This window comes from Dryobates pubescens, chromosome 37 (genome assembly GCF_014839835.1).
Source record: "Dryobates pubescens isolate bDryPub1 chromosome 37, bDryPub1.pri, whole genome shotgun sequence".
Taxonomy (NCBI): domain Eukaryota; kingdom Metazoa; phylum Chordata; class Aves; order Piciformes; family Picidae; genus Dryobates; species Dryobates pubescens.
Genome location: NC_071648.1, coordinates 3,967,776 through 3,983,489, shown reverse-complemented (window position 1 = coordinate 3,983,489; position 15,714 = coordinate 3,967,776). Strand labels below are relative to the sequence as shown.

At 49.5% G+C, this 15,714-nt stretch overlaps 1 protein-coding gene across 1 annotated transcript in view; it reads left to right on the top strand.

Moving 5' to 3' along the window:
- Positions 1 to 15,714, top strand: part of ERBB4 (erb-b2 receptor tyrosine kinase 4) — a 747,707-nt gene that overhangs the window by 534,477 nt on the left and 197,516 nt on the right. The window contains exons 5-6 of the mRNA XM_054177007.1: positions 3,745 to 3,810; positions 14,458 to 14,576. Of these exons, the coding sequence (XP_054032982.1) occupies positions 3,745 to 3,810; positions 14,458 to 14,576 (185 nt within the window). The remainder of the gene's footprint in view (positions 1 to 3,744; positions 3,811 to 14,457; positions 14,577 to 15,714) is intronic.

Sequence of the window (15,714 nt, the reverse complement as noted above, 5' to 3'; positions counted from 1 at the left end):
TTGTTTCTTTTAGCTCTTGCCACTGTATGTGTATTTCAGAGACACAAGGAGTCAAAGGAACACTGGATTTTATGCCACAAATTGATCCTTATTTCTCAGATCTGTTGGCTCTCTCCAGTCCAGAATCCTAGGGAATACATACAGAAAGCTCTGTGAGAAGCAGCATCATTCTTTCAAGGAGTTTGTGCCAGCCTTGTGGCCAGTACATTTATTATCATTTAAGCCTGACATACAACTCTAATCAGGAGACCTGTTCCTCAAATGAATGCTCCTTCTGCGCCTGACTGCTTAGTCTGCCTTCCATGGGATTATTTGTGTGCTGGATTTGCAGAGCTGATGTGTAATGGTAGCAATCTGTCCTTATTACAGTGGGGAGAAACAGGTGAGGTGTGGACTGACACCAGGCCAGAGCCTGGACCAGCTGATAACTGAAAGCAGAGGAAGTTGTTTTCCTCTTTAAACAAAGCAACTGATCCAGACACTGGGGTGCATTCAGAGGAGCGTGCCCAGCAGATCCAGGGAGGTTCTCCTTCCCCTCTACTCTGCATCCAGTTCTGGGCTCCCCAGTTCAAGAGGGACAGGGATCTGCTGGAGAGAGTCCAAGGGAGGGCTGGAGCACTGCCTGGTGAGGAGAGGCTGAGAGCCCTGGGGCTGTTTAGTTTGGAGAGGAGAAGGCTGAGAGGGATCTGATCAATGTCTATCAATAGCTGAGGGCTGGAGGTCAGGAGGGAAGGGACAGGGACAGCCTCTGCTCACTTGTGCTCCATGATAGGACAATGGTCAACAGATGTAAACAGCACAGGAGGTTCCACCTCAACATGAGGAGGAACTTCTTCACTGTGAGGCTCACAGAGCCCTGGAAGAGGCTGCCCAGAGAGGTTGTGGAGTCTCCCTCTCTGGAGCCTTTCCATCCCTGTCTGGATGTGTTCCTGTGTGACCTGTGCTGGATTCCATGGTCCTGCTCTGGCAGGGGGGTTGGTACTGGAAGATATTGGGAGGTCCCTTCCAACCCCTAACATCCTCTTATCCTGTGATCTTATGATCCTGTGGCACACTATATGGAGGGGGTTTGGGGTTTGGTTTTAACTTTCAGTACAGTTTGACCTTCCAAAGGACAGGTAGCAATGCAATGCAGAGGTCTGCTGCCTACAAGCTCCACTCCTTGTTTGTGGCTGTGCTGCTGAGAAATCCCAAAACACTGAAACAGACACTTTGAGCTCCCAGGGAGAAAAAAGAAAGGGAACCAGCAGCCTTTTCTTGCTTTCTTGTTAAATATCTCTATTTAAATGCAAATGCTCATCTGACACTGCCAAACAAAGTCATGTACCAGGAAGCAGGCAGGCAAGTGGAGAAAAAAATCACAAAAAATGACAATTGTTTTTGAAGATTCTGGATCCCTTTAACTTCCAGGAGGAGCAGAAGTGGCTGAATTTATTTGTGGTTGCATGGCAAGGATCGGGTCAGCTCCTAGGAATTTCAAATGGGGAGGTTTTGATGTAAATGTAGCTCTCTGCAGAAGTCTGGGGGGACTCTCCAGTTCCAGCGTGCCTCCACGTGATCTCTAAGTTTCCTCTCTGTGGAAAGCCCACTGCAGGCAGTCTGTTTTGGAAGGGGTTAGAATCCAGGAGCAGAAAGAGGAAGAAGCAGCCAAAGTGGTGCCTTACACACACAGCTACACACACAGGTAGCCTGAGCAAACAGGCAGGCACAGCTGGAAGGCTAAAGAAGAGCTCAAGTCATACCTGCTGCCTGCAGGCTCATTGGGAACAAGAAGCCCTCAGGAGTATGTCCTTGTAATCAGTGCTGTTCAAAAAGGATATTCCCCTGCAGTAACCCACAGAGAACTACCCATCCTTGCACACCTGCAGCAGGGCCTCTGTCTCTGAACAGTGGAGCAGTTTGGTCCCTGTCATGAAGGTCAGTGCTGGGGTTACAGTCATAGAATCAGTCATAGAAGCATAGAATCACAGAATGCTTTGGTGATTCTAAACTCTGCTTATTCTAATCTAGGGGACAGCAAATTGAGGTGCAGAAGAGCACAACCTACTGTGCAAAGTCACAGTGGAAAGCCCAGGGCAGGCAGTCTGTATTGGAAGGGGTTAGAAATCAGGGACAGAAAGAGAAAGAAGCAGGCAAAGTGGTGACTTATTCTGCCTCAGGAATGTGTGGTTCATAGAATCACAGAATGGTCTGGGACAGAAGGGACCTCCAAAGGTCATCCAGTCCAAGCCCCTCTGCAGTCAGCAGGGACATCCTCAACTAGATCAGGTTGTCCAGAGCCCTCTCCAGCCTCACCTTGAAGATCTCCAGAGATGGAACCTCAACCACCTCCCTGGGCAACCTGTGCCAGTGTTCCACCACCTTCTAGTGCAGAACTTGTTCCTCACATCCAATCTACATCTGCTCTGCTCTACTTTGAAGCCATTGCCCTTGGTCCTATCCCTGCAGGCCTTTGCAAACAGTCTCTCTCTATCCCTGTGCAGTGCATTGTACTGCATCTACCTGCAAGACTTCTGGATTTCTTAGCATGCTCCAGACCCCTTAACACAGAGAAGCCTGAGATTTGACTGCAAGGGTTGGACACAAAACAGTCATGCAGCAGGAAGCTCTGTTGTCTCTCTCTGTTGCCATCATTGGAGGTGTTCAGGAGGAGACTTGATGGGGTGCTTGGTGCCATGGGTTAGTTGTTTAGGTGGTGTTGGATTGGTTGATGGGTTGGACACGATGATCTTGAAGGTCTCTTCCAACCTGGTTTATTCTATGTATTCTATGTATTCAAGCTACCCCCAGCAGTGATGCTCCAGCTCAGATGAGGACTAAGCAATGCAAACAGGCAAAAAGTTATCTGAGTGCACACCCAGGACCCTTTCCCCTTCTCACTTCTTCTGCTGGTCAAGGGTAGCTGGTATGTAGAACCCACTTCCTGGGGACCAGTTTTATTCAGCTGTACCTTATGAAGCCTCCTCTGTCAAAATCCTCCCTCTGGTTCACCATTTGCCTCTCCTTCTTTCTACACTTCCATTCCTGCAAGCCAATGCAGGCATGTCTGCTTTCTGCACAGGGTTCCAGTAGTCTCTTAATAATCATAATAATCGTTATTAGTGATTAAAGTTACATTATTCATGCCAGATGGAGCCCCCTCCCTGCCCGCCAGAACCGGTCTGCATTATGGAGTTGTAGTACTTTTGTGATCTGAATAAGCAGATGGCAGTGTGACAGCAGATTATGTGCTGGTGATGTCAGCAGCAGCACTTCCCAAGTCTAATTGCTTTAAATGAACATGACTGCAGCAAAGGAGCTGGTGGCTTTAACGAGGGAGCTGGCATCCAGTGTGGTAATTACTGCGGAACGCTACCAACGGAACAGTGCTGGGGCAGGAGCGGTGCCTTTGAAAGGGGAGTGAGAGCAAGGCTGGCCTGGCCTCACTGCCCCTGGGGAATGGCTCAGCTCTGTGATGTCCTGCAGGCACACTGCTAGCCAGGCACCAGCACTCTCTTTTCATAGAATCACAGAATGGGCTGGGCCAGAAAGGGACCTCCAAAGGTCATCCAATCCAACCCCTCTGCATGGATATTCCCAACTAGATCAGGTTGCCCACAGCCCTCTCCAGCCTACCTTGAATATCTTCAGTGGCAGGGCCTCAACCACCTCCCTAAGCAACCTGTTCCATTGTTCCACCTTGGTGATACTGTGAGACTGTGAATCCACATTTCTGATCTGCCTCCCTTCCTGTCTCTCCTGCAGGTGGCCGTTGCCATAAGTCCTGCACAGGCCGATGCTGGGGACCCACGGAGAATCACTGCCAGACCTGTAAGTATGCAAGAACCTGGGAGACAAAGGACTGGAGGGAAAGGGATCCTGGGGTTTTGTTTGGTTGGTTTGGGTTTGGGATGGTTTTTTAGTGTGTGTTTTGGTTGGTTGGTTTGTTTGGTTTTTAATTGTGAAGAGCTATTATAACTTCTGGGTTAAAATAAAAGCTATTTGAAATCCCTTCCCCCTCCCCCCCCCCCCCCAGCTGATCTGCTCTGCTCTTTTCCCACCCCTGTGACTTTGTGGTTTTCTTCCCTCCCTTGTGCTCTTTAACAGTGCTTAAGCTAACTTGAATTTTCTCCTCACTTCTTGATGGCAACACAGAGCAGGGCTCCTGAGGGTATTGCTGCTTGTTTTGGAATCCCCTGCAATGAACACTGCAGGAACAGGAGAAGCCACAGGGCAGATTTGGAGATCTTTAACTGTGGCCTCACACCACAAAGTCCCTAATGCCAGAGCACTCCTGTTCATTTCAGTGGGAGCCTGGGAATATTAGTTATCTCCTTGGAATCACCCCAGAGTGTCTTTGAGCTGCAGGGAAAGAGAGAAGAATGGTTGTTTTGTGAAGAAGGTAGGAAGCGAAGGGTTGTTCACAATGTCTCTCTATCCTCTTGAATTTAAAGAGCATTAAAATGAATAAAAATAACTATATGGAGAGAGCTTCTTCCTTGTGTGCTCTCAGCTCCTTCAGACAGGCATTAGAGAGCTGCAAGTGCAGTCACAATATTAGCAAATAGAAGAGAGGAGAGAACTGAGAGCTGTCTTTTCCTCCAAGCTTTTCCCTGTCCTCGCCTTGTGGGAATAGAGCTATCCTTTGCTGAGCCTTCCTCTGAAATCGAGGAGGCTGGAAATTGGTTGAGTTTGCTGGAATCACTCTTCCTAGGAAATGAAATGGTGGCTGCTATCTCCCCCAGAGAGCCCTGCCTGGGCTTCTGCCTCTCTCCTTGGCTGAGTCGTAGATAGGAAGCAGGGATTGTGACAAATGAAGCGCTATCAGGCGAGCACACCAGCTAAGTCTCTCAGCTGCTGATAGCCAGTGTCACCTACCTTGTTCTGTGCTGGAAATATTTGGAACAGTGCAGCTGGGCCCTTTTTTTCCCTTCTTCTTTTTTTGTGACTACTTGGAGCAAGAGATAAGAGGAAATTAGAAATGGCAGACACAGCTTCACATGAACATGTTACCAGTGAGCACGAGCAGGAAATTCAAGCTGACCTGGTGTCCGTGGCAAAGCAAGGAGGGGGGGATGGAGCTGTGCATCTGCAGAGGCTCTGCCACCCTGCCAGGCACTGCTTTTCCTTCAGGAGCATCAGCTGGTGTTGCTGATGGCAGCTGCAGCTCACTAAAGTTAACATGTCCTTGTGTTGCTGTTTCATATTGGATTGTATCTGTGGGTGTGATTAAAAAAGTCATAGGAATAACTGTGTGACAAACCCAGCAGAGTGAAGCTAAGCAGGTTCTGCTTCATCTGAACCAAGCCAGTACAGCTTCTGCCTTTGCTGGCAGTCTTTCTGAAAGCCTTGAGGAAGTCAATGCTCAGAAAGCCTCCTTACATCAAGGTTATGTGCTGAAGTAGCTAAAGGAACTTAAACCCATACTGACCAAATTACTGTATATCATGGTTAGGCTAGAGTTAACTACTGCTGGTTGTTTCTCTGCCTTAATGAGACACCTGTTTGTCTATTAAAGCTCTGTAAGATCCTGGGTGACCCACTGCTCTGTGAGTACAGACCTGTTCAGACCTTCTGTGGTTAGCCTACCCAAGAACACTGCAAAGCCCTGGCAGATAGATGGCACAAGGACAGTGTGTTCCTGGCTGAGGCCTTAGGGTGGCAGAGTCAACTTGGAGGCCTGTAGTTGGTGGTGCTCCCCAGGGATCTGTCCTGGGCCCAGTTTTGCTCAATATCATTATCAATGACCTGGCTGAGGGCATTGAGTGCACCCTCAGCAAGTTCCTGATGATACAGAGCTGGGGGGTGGCTGACACCTGCCAGGTTGTGCTGCCATCCAAGTAGAGCTGGGCAGGCTGAGAGCTGGCTGCAGGCAAACCTCAGGGAGGTCAGTAAGGACAAGTGCAGGGTCCTGCATCTGGGGAGGAACAACAGCAGGCCCCAGGACAGGTTAGGGAATGCCTTGCTGGAGAGCAGCACCATGGAGAAAGACCTTGGAGTGCTGATGGACAGCAAGTTCTGCAGGGGACAGCAATGGGGGGCAGAGAGCCAAGGGGATCCTGGGGTGCAGCAAGAGAAGTGTGGCCAGCAGGGCTGGGGAGGTTCTGCTCCCCCTCTGCTCTGCCCTGCTGAGACCACAGCTGCAATCCTGTGTCCAGTTTGGGGCTCCCCAGGTCAAGAGAGACAGAGACCTGCTGGAGAGAGTCCAAGGAAGAGCCAGGAGGATGCTTAGGGGACTTGAGCATCTCCCCTGTGAAGAGAGACTGAGAGCCCTGGGACTGTTGAGTCTGGAGAAGAGAAGGCTGAGAGGGGATCTGATCAATGCCTCTCAATAGCTGAGGGCTGGGGGTCAAGTGGAGGGGGCCAAGCTCTTTTAGGTGGTGCACAGTAATAACACAAGGACCAGTGGAGACAAACTTGAAGAGAGAAGGTTTCAGCTCAACATGAGGAGAAACTTCTTTGCAGTGAGGGTGACAGAGCCCTGGAGCAGGCTGCCCAGGCTGGAGAGAGAGAGAGAAGTTGCAAGCAAAATGACAGAAGAAAAGAGAGCAAGAACTGTTTGTGCCTCTGCTCTATATCCCATTAGCAAGCCAATGAATTCCATAGACCTTAGCATCATTCTCCTTTTGTATCCAATGGTAATTTATTTCACTTTCAGCCTTTGCAGTCAGGAACTGGGCTAAAGCTCCCCCTTCAAACAGCTCCAGTGTGTCATGTACAGGGAGATACACTGATCACAGCTCAGATTTGAAATAGCTACTCCACAGCCTTTTCCCTTCAAGCATGCTCTGCACCCTCTGATTGTCAGGGACAGAAGTTAATTTTCTGTTGTGTATTTCTTCTTTGCCTCCCTGACCTCCCTGCACCTTGGGGGTAAACAGCAGGATTTAAGGCAGAGTCTGCCTATTAGGCTGGCAGTTGGCATTTCTTCTTTGCACTTGCTCAAAATGTGCTTTGGTTTCTTTGAAAACTGCTGGAAGGAAAGCAAATGAGTAGAGACTCCAAGCATGGAACTGCAAGTGGTGCTTTTCCTGCCTTCATCTCTGATTTTAAAAAGCAGGCCTGGCTCTCAGACTCCTAAGGGCTGTTCTTGGAATAGAATAGGATAGGATAGGATAGGATAGGATAGGATAGGATAGGATAGGATAGGATAGGATAGGATAGGATAGAAATAGAATAGCATAGAATAGAATAGAACAGGATAGAATAGAATAGAATAGGGTAGAATAGAATAGAATAGAATAGAATAGAATAGAATAGAATAGAATAGAACAACAGAACAGGATAGGATAGGATAGAATAGAATAGAACAGGATAGGATAGAATAGAACAGGATAGGATAGAATAGAATAGAATAGAATAGAATAGAATAGAATAGAATAGAATAGAATAGAATAGAATAGAATAGAATAGAATAGAATAGAATAGAATAGGAATAGAATAAACCAGGTTGGAAGAGACCTTCAAGATCGTGTCCAACCTATCATCCAACACCACCTAAACAACTAACCCATGGCACCAAGCACCCCATCAAGTCTCCTCCTGAACACCTCCAATGATGGTGACTCCACCACCTCCCCAGGCAGCCCATTCCAATGGGCAATCTCTCTATGAAGAATTTCTTCCTAACCTCCAGCCTAAACCTCCCCTGGTGCAGCTTGAGACTGTGTCCTCTTGTTCTGGCTGCCTGGGAGAAGAGACCAACCCCCACCTGGCTACAACCTCCCTTCAGGGAGTTGTAGAGAGCAATAAGGTCTCCCCTGAGCCTCCTCTTCTCCAGGCTAAGCAACCCCAGCTCCCTCAGCCTCTCCTCACAGGGCTGTGTTCCAAACCCCTCACCAACTTTGTTGCCCTTCTCTGGACACCTTCCAGCAAGTCAACCTCCTTCCTAAACTGAGGGGCCCAGAACTGGACACAGGACTCAAGGTGTGGCCTAACCAGTGCAGTGTCCCGGGGCAGAATGACCTCCCTGCTCCTGCTGGCCACACTGTTCCTGATCCAGGCCAGAGACAGGCTGGTTGGTATCACTAACCTTAACCTTGTCACCTTGGGGATGCACCAGTGTCACATGCAGGACTACATTCGAGCGAGTCGTTCACCATTGGGATGTGCTGCCCAGGGAGGTGGTGGAGTCCCCATCCCTGGAGGTGTTCAAGAGGGGATTGGATGTGGCACTTGGTGCCATGGTCTGGTCATGAGGTCTGTGGTGACAGGTTGGGCTTGATGATCTTTGAGGTCTCTTCCAACCTTAGTGATACTGTGAGACTGTGATCCCAGTGTCAAACTGGTTTGTCCCTAGAAACAAGCCAGAGGCATGGCTGCATTTTAATCATTTCATGGGGGAGGGGGTTGTTTTGGTGGTGGTGTGGGGTTTTTTGTAAGGAGTCACTGAAGCAAAAAATTCTAATGGGCCCCCTCCCAAGATAAGATTTAAATTATTTTCCTGGGAAAGGATACAAAAAAAAAAAAATGAATTGAAATATCTTAATCCATGGCTTCCACTTCAAATTGCACACAGCAAAAACTCCAAATCCTTTTGTTTTGTTGCATGAATATCATCCACCCAGCTCCTTCCTATGTTGCCTTCCAGCAATGTCTCTCTGTGCTTCTGACTCTGTCTGCAGCACCACCTGCATCTAACTCTGTCCTAATGTCTGCCTGCATGTGACAGGAAAATTTACACACTGAGGAAGGCAGTTAATAGGGAACTTAAGACACCTTGTTATACTAGGAGGTAGAGAAGATGTCATTTCAGGGTACAGTTTTACACATTTAACAATCCATTAGCCTTTTGCAATGAAAAAATCAGTAAACAGGAGGATTGGAAATGTAAAAGATAGATGTAGCCTTTGTTTCTGTGTCAGAAAAGGCTAATGTGGAACTGCTTTAGGAAGAGTGTTTTCCTGAGCACTGGGCACTCACTCAATAGAATGCAACCCCCTTTAAAACCCACAGGAACCATTTTGGAAGCTCACAGAATCATAGAATGTTGGGGGCTGGAAGGATCAGCCAGTTCCAACCCTCCTGCCATGGGCCAGGGACACCTCACACTAGAGAAGCTTGCTCACAGCCACATCCAGCCTGGCCTGAAAAACCTCCAGGGATGAGGCTTCCACCACCTCCCTGGGCAACCTCTGCCAGTGTCTCACCACCCTCATAGGGAAGAACTTCTTCCTGACATCCAATCTCAATCTACCCACTCCTAGTTTTGCTCCATACCCCCCAGTCCTATCACTCCCTGACACCCTCAAAAGTCCCTCCCCAGCTTTCCTGTAGCCCCCTTCAGATACTGGAAGGCCACAAGAAGGTCATCAATTAGGTCTTCTTGGAGCCTTCTCTTCTCCAGACTGAACAACCCCAACCCTCTCAGCCTGTCTCCATAGCAGAGCAGCTCCAGCCCTCTGCTCATCCTCGTGGCCCTTCTCTGGACACCTTCCAGCTTGCATCAGCATTGATCTCAGTTGATGCTGCCTGTTCCCAGCTGCTGCCCAGTTCCCTACCATCTGTCCCCACTCTCTTCTCGGCACCATCTTGAGCCATGTGTCTCCTCTAGGAGCCACCCACCAGTATTCATGAGCCTGAGCACAGAGTTTGATATCATGGGAATCAAATAAGTCTTGAGTCACAGCTATAAAATCAATGAGCTGCCTTTGTATGAATGTTTGGGGAGCAAAAGCTTCTGTTGTTTGAAGGCATTGAAGCTATGCTGGTTTCATTCTGGCTTCCCAAGTGAAGATGATAAGCAGGAAGCTCCATTGTTGAGTTATGTTTATTGGAATCTGAACAATCTGATTATTTCAGGACTCCAACCAATAGATAGTACTGCACTGTGGTTTGCTTTGGGGAAAAGCCTTCAGTGCAAACTCTCTTGAGTATGAGTCCTTAAAAACATCCAGAGCCCCACTAAGCTCTTTTTCTGTCTTGGTGAGTGGTGCCACTGAAGAGGTCCTCCTCAGAGCTGGATCCTCACTGGCAGCACACAGCACACAACAAAGCAGAAGATAACTACAGTATGCTGGTGGCCTTTTCCTGCAGTGCAATGCTGGCAGTTACTCTTGCAAAACAAAGAGTTAGGGTAGAACAGAGAGAAACCTTTGCTGTAATTGCAGAGCTTGCAAGCCACTTGTGGTGGGTTAACACCCATCCTGATAACAAAGTGGGGAGGGCTTGCAGGTGCTTTGCCCTCCCTGCAGGGCGTTTTCCCCTGGGAAACTGAGTCTGTTCCACTCCCCACTCCCTGCCCAGCTAGGGTATAAAAGGGAGGACACTGCAGCCAGTAGCTCTCTTTCTAGCTCCTGCCTTTTTGGGTGAGAGCTACTGCAGCTGCCTTCCTGTTCCTCTGCCATGTGGTTGGGCCTGATCCCCAACCTGGTCTGGTTTGGTCTATTCTATTCTATTCTATTCTATTCTATTCTATTCTATTCTATTCTATTCTATTCTATTCTATTCTATTCTATTCTATTTCTTCTTGCTGCCTCTGTGCCTCTTCAGAGAGAGACTGGTTTTGTATTCCTTTCCCCCCCCCCCCCCATCAATCCTTGTTCCTTGCCCTTGTGAGCCTTTCCTGTTATTGTTATATATATCTATTGTTTAAAGAAAACTCTTGACCTCTCTACTTCCAAGCCAACTCCAAATTACTGCTTGGTGGATTTGTTCCTTCCCTTTTTTTTCCACTCTGTTGGGAGGGGGGAGGAGGGGGGAGCAGGGGAGAGATACTCAGCCTTGCCCCCATCTGAGCTCTTAACTCCCAGCTAAGGCTCAAACCACTACACCACTGTATAGCTCCAGGAAAACTCCCTATGCTGCCTACCCTGAAGAGTGTGCTGAAGGCCCTCATGAAGCTGAGACCTAACCACAAACAGAATTAGGCTTTGCACTGAGTAGTGTGCTGACAACAGGGCCATGCTCCTGCAGGCCAGCCCTGCTGCAGGGGCTGCTGGGGCTTTTTCTTTTCCCCCTGAAAAAAAGAGGAAATATCCTGTGGCATGTTGTGTCCTCTTCAAAAGTGAGGGCTTGGGTTTGGTTTTTTTTGCAGACAGCACCTGTACCTTTATACATTTCATGAGCCTTAGAGTGGGGCTGTGGAGAAGAATGAATAACTGAGAGGGTTTTGTCCTAGACTCAGAGAGGGATAACTGCTGGAAAGGTGTCAGTAAATTGCTGAAATAGATAGCTGCTGTGTGAGCTGGGCCCCACTGCTGTGTGAGCTATGCAGCCTAGGGAAGCACTATTACCTGCAGCTCAGCTTGAGAGAGGTCTGTAATCCTGCCAGCACATAGCTTGGCTCACTGGAAGCAGTACCTCCTGAGGCAAGGAGGAGATCCTGCTTTGCCTAAACAGTCAGTGGGGATGGTGGTCACAAACACCAGGCACAGGAGATGCAGTTCCCTCCTCCCCTCCAGGCAGGGGATTCACCTGCTCAGGGCTTGCTTTCAGGGAGGCAGCAGTGGAGGGTTCCCAGTGCCTTTTACAGGTGATGGGATGGGACATGCTGCAGAGTCTGGGCATCTTTGCCTGTTGCAGAGTGTGCCAGGAGTCCTCCTCCTTGGGAAGTAATGATTATATGGTCATGGCAGATATCCTGACCTGCAGGCAGCACTGAGGTAAATGAATTCTAAACGAGCTAATAATGAATTCTAAATGAGCTAATTGCAATAATTATCTAGACAGAGGTGCTTTAGACCAAACTTTTCCAGGTTTAAGCAAACTATTAGATTGCTGTGAGGAATGTTTTCTATAGTATCCTGACACTGAGCACCCATGGTGTCACATCCTCTCCTCCTGTGTGGCAGTGTTGGATGTCTCCCCTTGAAATTTGGCTCCTTGGCTTGCTGCTGCTGGTGCAAGTGAAAACCCAACCAGCCAACCACCAGGAAAAAAAAGGCACAAAATGCTGCTGGTGTGCTGTGACCTTTCAGGCTGTGATGGGTGGGCTGGTGAGGAGAAGCTGGGCACAGCACCCTCTGCTTGCAGAACCTTCTAGAAGGGCATCCTGAGCCTGCTCAGTGGGGAGCCTGCAGCCATGAGAAGTGGTCCAGTGTAGGTCCTCAGGGGCTGCCCTGCACTGGCAGCCATAGTGCCAGGCAGAGAGGCAGCAAGGGGTGGCAGAGGAGAGGTCATTTTAAAAGGAGAGGTAAGCACAGTCGTGAATGCTCTGTGTAACAGGGAGGCAGAGTGTTTGGATAGTGCCCTCTTGGCCTGGGGGGCAGATCTTTGAGGAGTGACACAGGTAAAGGCAGAGGATTTGGGTCGTGGGGCAGGCTGGTATAAATGCCCTGTGCTCCACAGATGGTCAAGGGGACCCTCTAGTAAAACAGAGTCCTTCATCATGTCAGGATAAGCCTGAGCTCAGTATCCCTTTGAGTTCAGAGGGCAGAGCACCTGGTCCAGTGCAGATCAAGGCACTTTGGACCAGCTTCTGAACTGGCAGAAGACAACATAGAGTCGCTGGCTAAATGAGGCCTTCATTCCTTTCCTTGAGCTGAGCCTTTGTCCCTGTGAGCTGGTGGTGTGGTGGCAGCAGAATCTGACATAGGTGTTTTGGTTCCCATAGGCCCCTGAGTGATACCTCTGCCCTAATATCTATTAGTGCTGTTGCTTAAACAAACAGATCCTGCTTCTCTGGCAGAGTTGGCAGCAAGGGCATTGACAGAAATTTCCCTCATTTCTTAAATGAGAGAGCATAAGGCACCACAGGGAGCTTGCCTCTGGTAGCAGCAAGATGCAATTGCTCTCCAAGTGCATCACTTTCTTCTGCAGATTATAAATGATGACTCCTCTTTAGTTATTTACATTTTTATGTCCTCAATAAATATGCTGCACATCAAGAAGCTCTGGTGCAACCTGAGGTTTTCCTGGCAAACAGTGGAGGGGATTTGGGCTGGAAAGCACTTAACAGAGGAGTTACCAAATACATTAAATGGCAGAGCAGAGCAGAGCAGAAAGGTGGATGGAATTTTGCATCCCCTGGCTTCCTGTAAAGCGTTTTCCACGGAGAAGCAATTAAATGCTTTTAACAAAACAAATGGTAAAGGTTAATTACAGAAGGGTAACATCCCTGCTTTTATCAAGACACAGCTGACAGCACAGCTTCCTGGCATTCTGTAGGCAGAGGCTGGTGCAGGCCTGTGGATGAAACTCCTGTGTTTTTCCAAAAGTAAAGATAGAAGCTGTGGACTAGCGAGGGGAGGAGGATGCTCTGCTTGTTGACCATTCTTTGCACAGAACTAAGTCCCAAGGTACAGTCTCACAGTATCACCAAGGTTGGAAGAGACCTCAAAGATCATCGAGTCCAACCTGTCACCACAGACCTCATGACTAGACCATGGCACCAAGTGCCACATCCAATCCCCTCTTGAACGCCTCCAGGGATGGGGACTCCACCACCTCCCTGGGCAGCACATCCCAGTGGCTAACAACTCTCTCAGTGAGGAACTTTCTCCTCACCTCCAGCCTAAACTTCCCCTGGTGCAGCCTGAGACTGTGTCCTCTTGTTCTGGTGCTGGGTGCCTGGGAGAAGAGACCAACCCCTTCCTGGCTACAACCTCCCTTCAGGTAGTTGTAGAGAGCAATGAGATCTCCCCTGAGCCTCCTCCTCTCCAGGCTAAGCAACCCCAGCTCCCTCAGCCTCTCCTCCCAGGGCTGTGCTCAAGGCCTCTCCCCAGCCTTGTTGCCCTTCTCTGGACACCTTCAAGTCTCTCAATGTCCTTTTTAAACTGAGGGGCCCAGAACTGGACTCAGGACTCAAGGTGCAGCCTAACCAATGCAGAGTCCAGGGGCACAATGACCTCCCTGCTCCTGCTGGCCACACTATTCCTAATACAGGCCAGGATGCCATTGGCCTTCTTGGCCACCTGGGCACACTGCTGGCTCATGTTTAGGCGGCTGTCAATCAGCACCCCCAGGTCCCTCTCTGTTTGGCAGCTCTCAGCCACTCTGACCCCAGCCTGTAGCTCTGCATGGGGCTGTTGTGTGTAGTGTGCAGTAGTGTGGTACCACTGTAAGGTAGGTGGTGTTTCCAAATGCATTCCGACCTGCAGGCTCTGTACTATTCTGTTCTCTCACTGCCTGTGTGCCAAAGGGGTTGCCATCAAGGGCAGCATTTGCCTGTGAGAATGCTGGCCTCACTGAACCGCAGTCAGCTGCTCAGTGTTGCCGTCCTTCCTGGGGGGATGCACATGGAACTGGGCAGCTCTTCTGTTACTTTGTGGAGTTTGGTTTTTTCCCATATCCTTCCATCAGATGTTTATTAAAAACCCTTATGCTCTGGAAACAATATTCCCACTAATTCCCAAGGGGAGGAGCAAACACCTTGAGAAGCCTCCCTCTGCAGTCCTCCTCGAGCAACATAACTGTTCCTAAAGAGCCCTTAGGCTGGAGGAGGGGGGTTTTCAGGCGGTTGTTTGCCTCGGGGTGCAGTCGAAGGGCTCTCTGCTCAGCTGTGACTCTGACGTGCTGCTTTTCTGCCGCCCCTCGCAGTGACGAAGACCGTGTGCGCGGAGCAGTGCGACGGCCGCTGCTATGGGCCCTACGTCAGCGACTGCTGCCACCGCGAGTGCGCTGGAGGCTGCTCCGGACCCAAGGACACCGACTGCTTCGTACGTGTGAGACCCCCTCGCTCCCCCTGCAGGCACACTGCAGACTCTCAGGGCGTGAATCCACGACATTCTCTATTTTCACACAACGTTAGGGGCTGGAAGGGACCTCCAAAGCTCAGCCAGTCCAACCCCCCTGCCAGAGCAGCATCACCTAGAGCAGCTCACACAGGAACACGTCCAGGAGGGCTTTGAGTATCTCCAGAGAGGGAGACTCCACAACCCCCCTGGGCAGCCTGCTCCAGGCCTCTGTCACCCTCACAGGGAAACAATTCTTCCTCCTGTTTCCATGGCACTTCCTCTGCCTCAGCTTCCACCACTGCCCCTGGTGCTGGCATTGGGCATCCCCCAGCAGAGCCTGGCTCCAGCCTCTGGGCACTTGCTCAATCTTTATCAACAGCACTGAGGTCACCTCTCAGGCTCCTCCTCTGCAAGCTCCAGAGCCCTCAGCTCCCTCAGGCTCTCCCCATGAGGAAGATGTTCCACTGCCTTCATCATTTCTGTGGCTCTGTGCTGGACTCTCTCAGGCACTTCGTCGTTCTTAATGTGCTGCGTGCTGGCTGCCAGGTTTAGACTGCAAAATGCAGTGTTTAGTGGTTTTCCACATCATATTAACATTCCTTATCTACCTAATATTGCCCATTAACAGATTGGGAGGTATTGATATGCTAATATCTCTGGGTTTTATCTTTTGCTTTTCTGAAATGAACTTTCAGAGGCGTTAGGGATTTTATCATTACATTGGAGCATGGCTTTTATTGCTGCTGCCTGCTTTGTGTTTAAAAGTCAAGAACACAATTTGCCTTCTCTGTAAAAGGTGTTCCCTATTACTGCCAGACTTGATTTAAATGCAGGGTTTTTTTTTTAGTGGGTATACTTCTTAGGGAAGATGGATGGAACAGGTTGCCTAGGGAGGCTGTGGATGCTCCCTCCCTGGAGGTGTTCAAGGCCAGGTTGGATGAGGCCTTGAGAACCTGAGCTGCTGGGAGGTGTCCCTGCCCATGGCAGGTAGTTGGAATATATGATCTTTAAGAATAAGAAGGCCTTGGAACTGCAGAGAAGGGTCACAGGAATCAGAGGCTGGAGCATCTCCAGTGTAGGCACAGACTCCCCTGGTGCAGCTTGAGACTGTGTCCTCTTG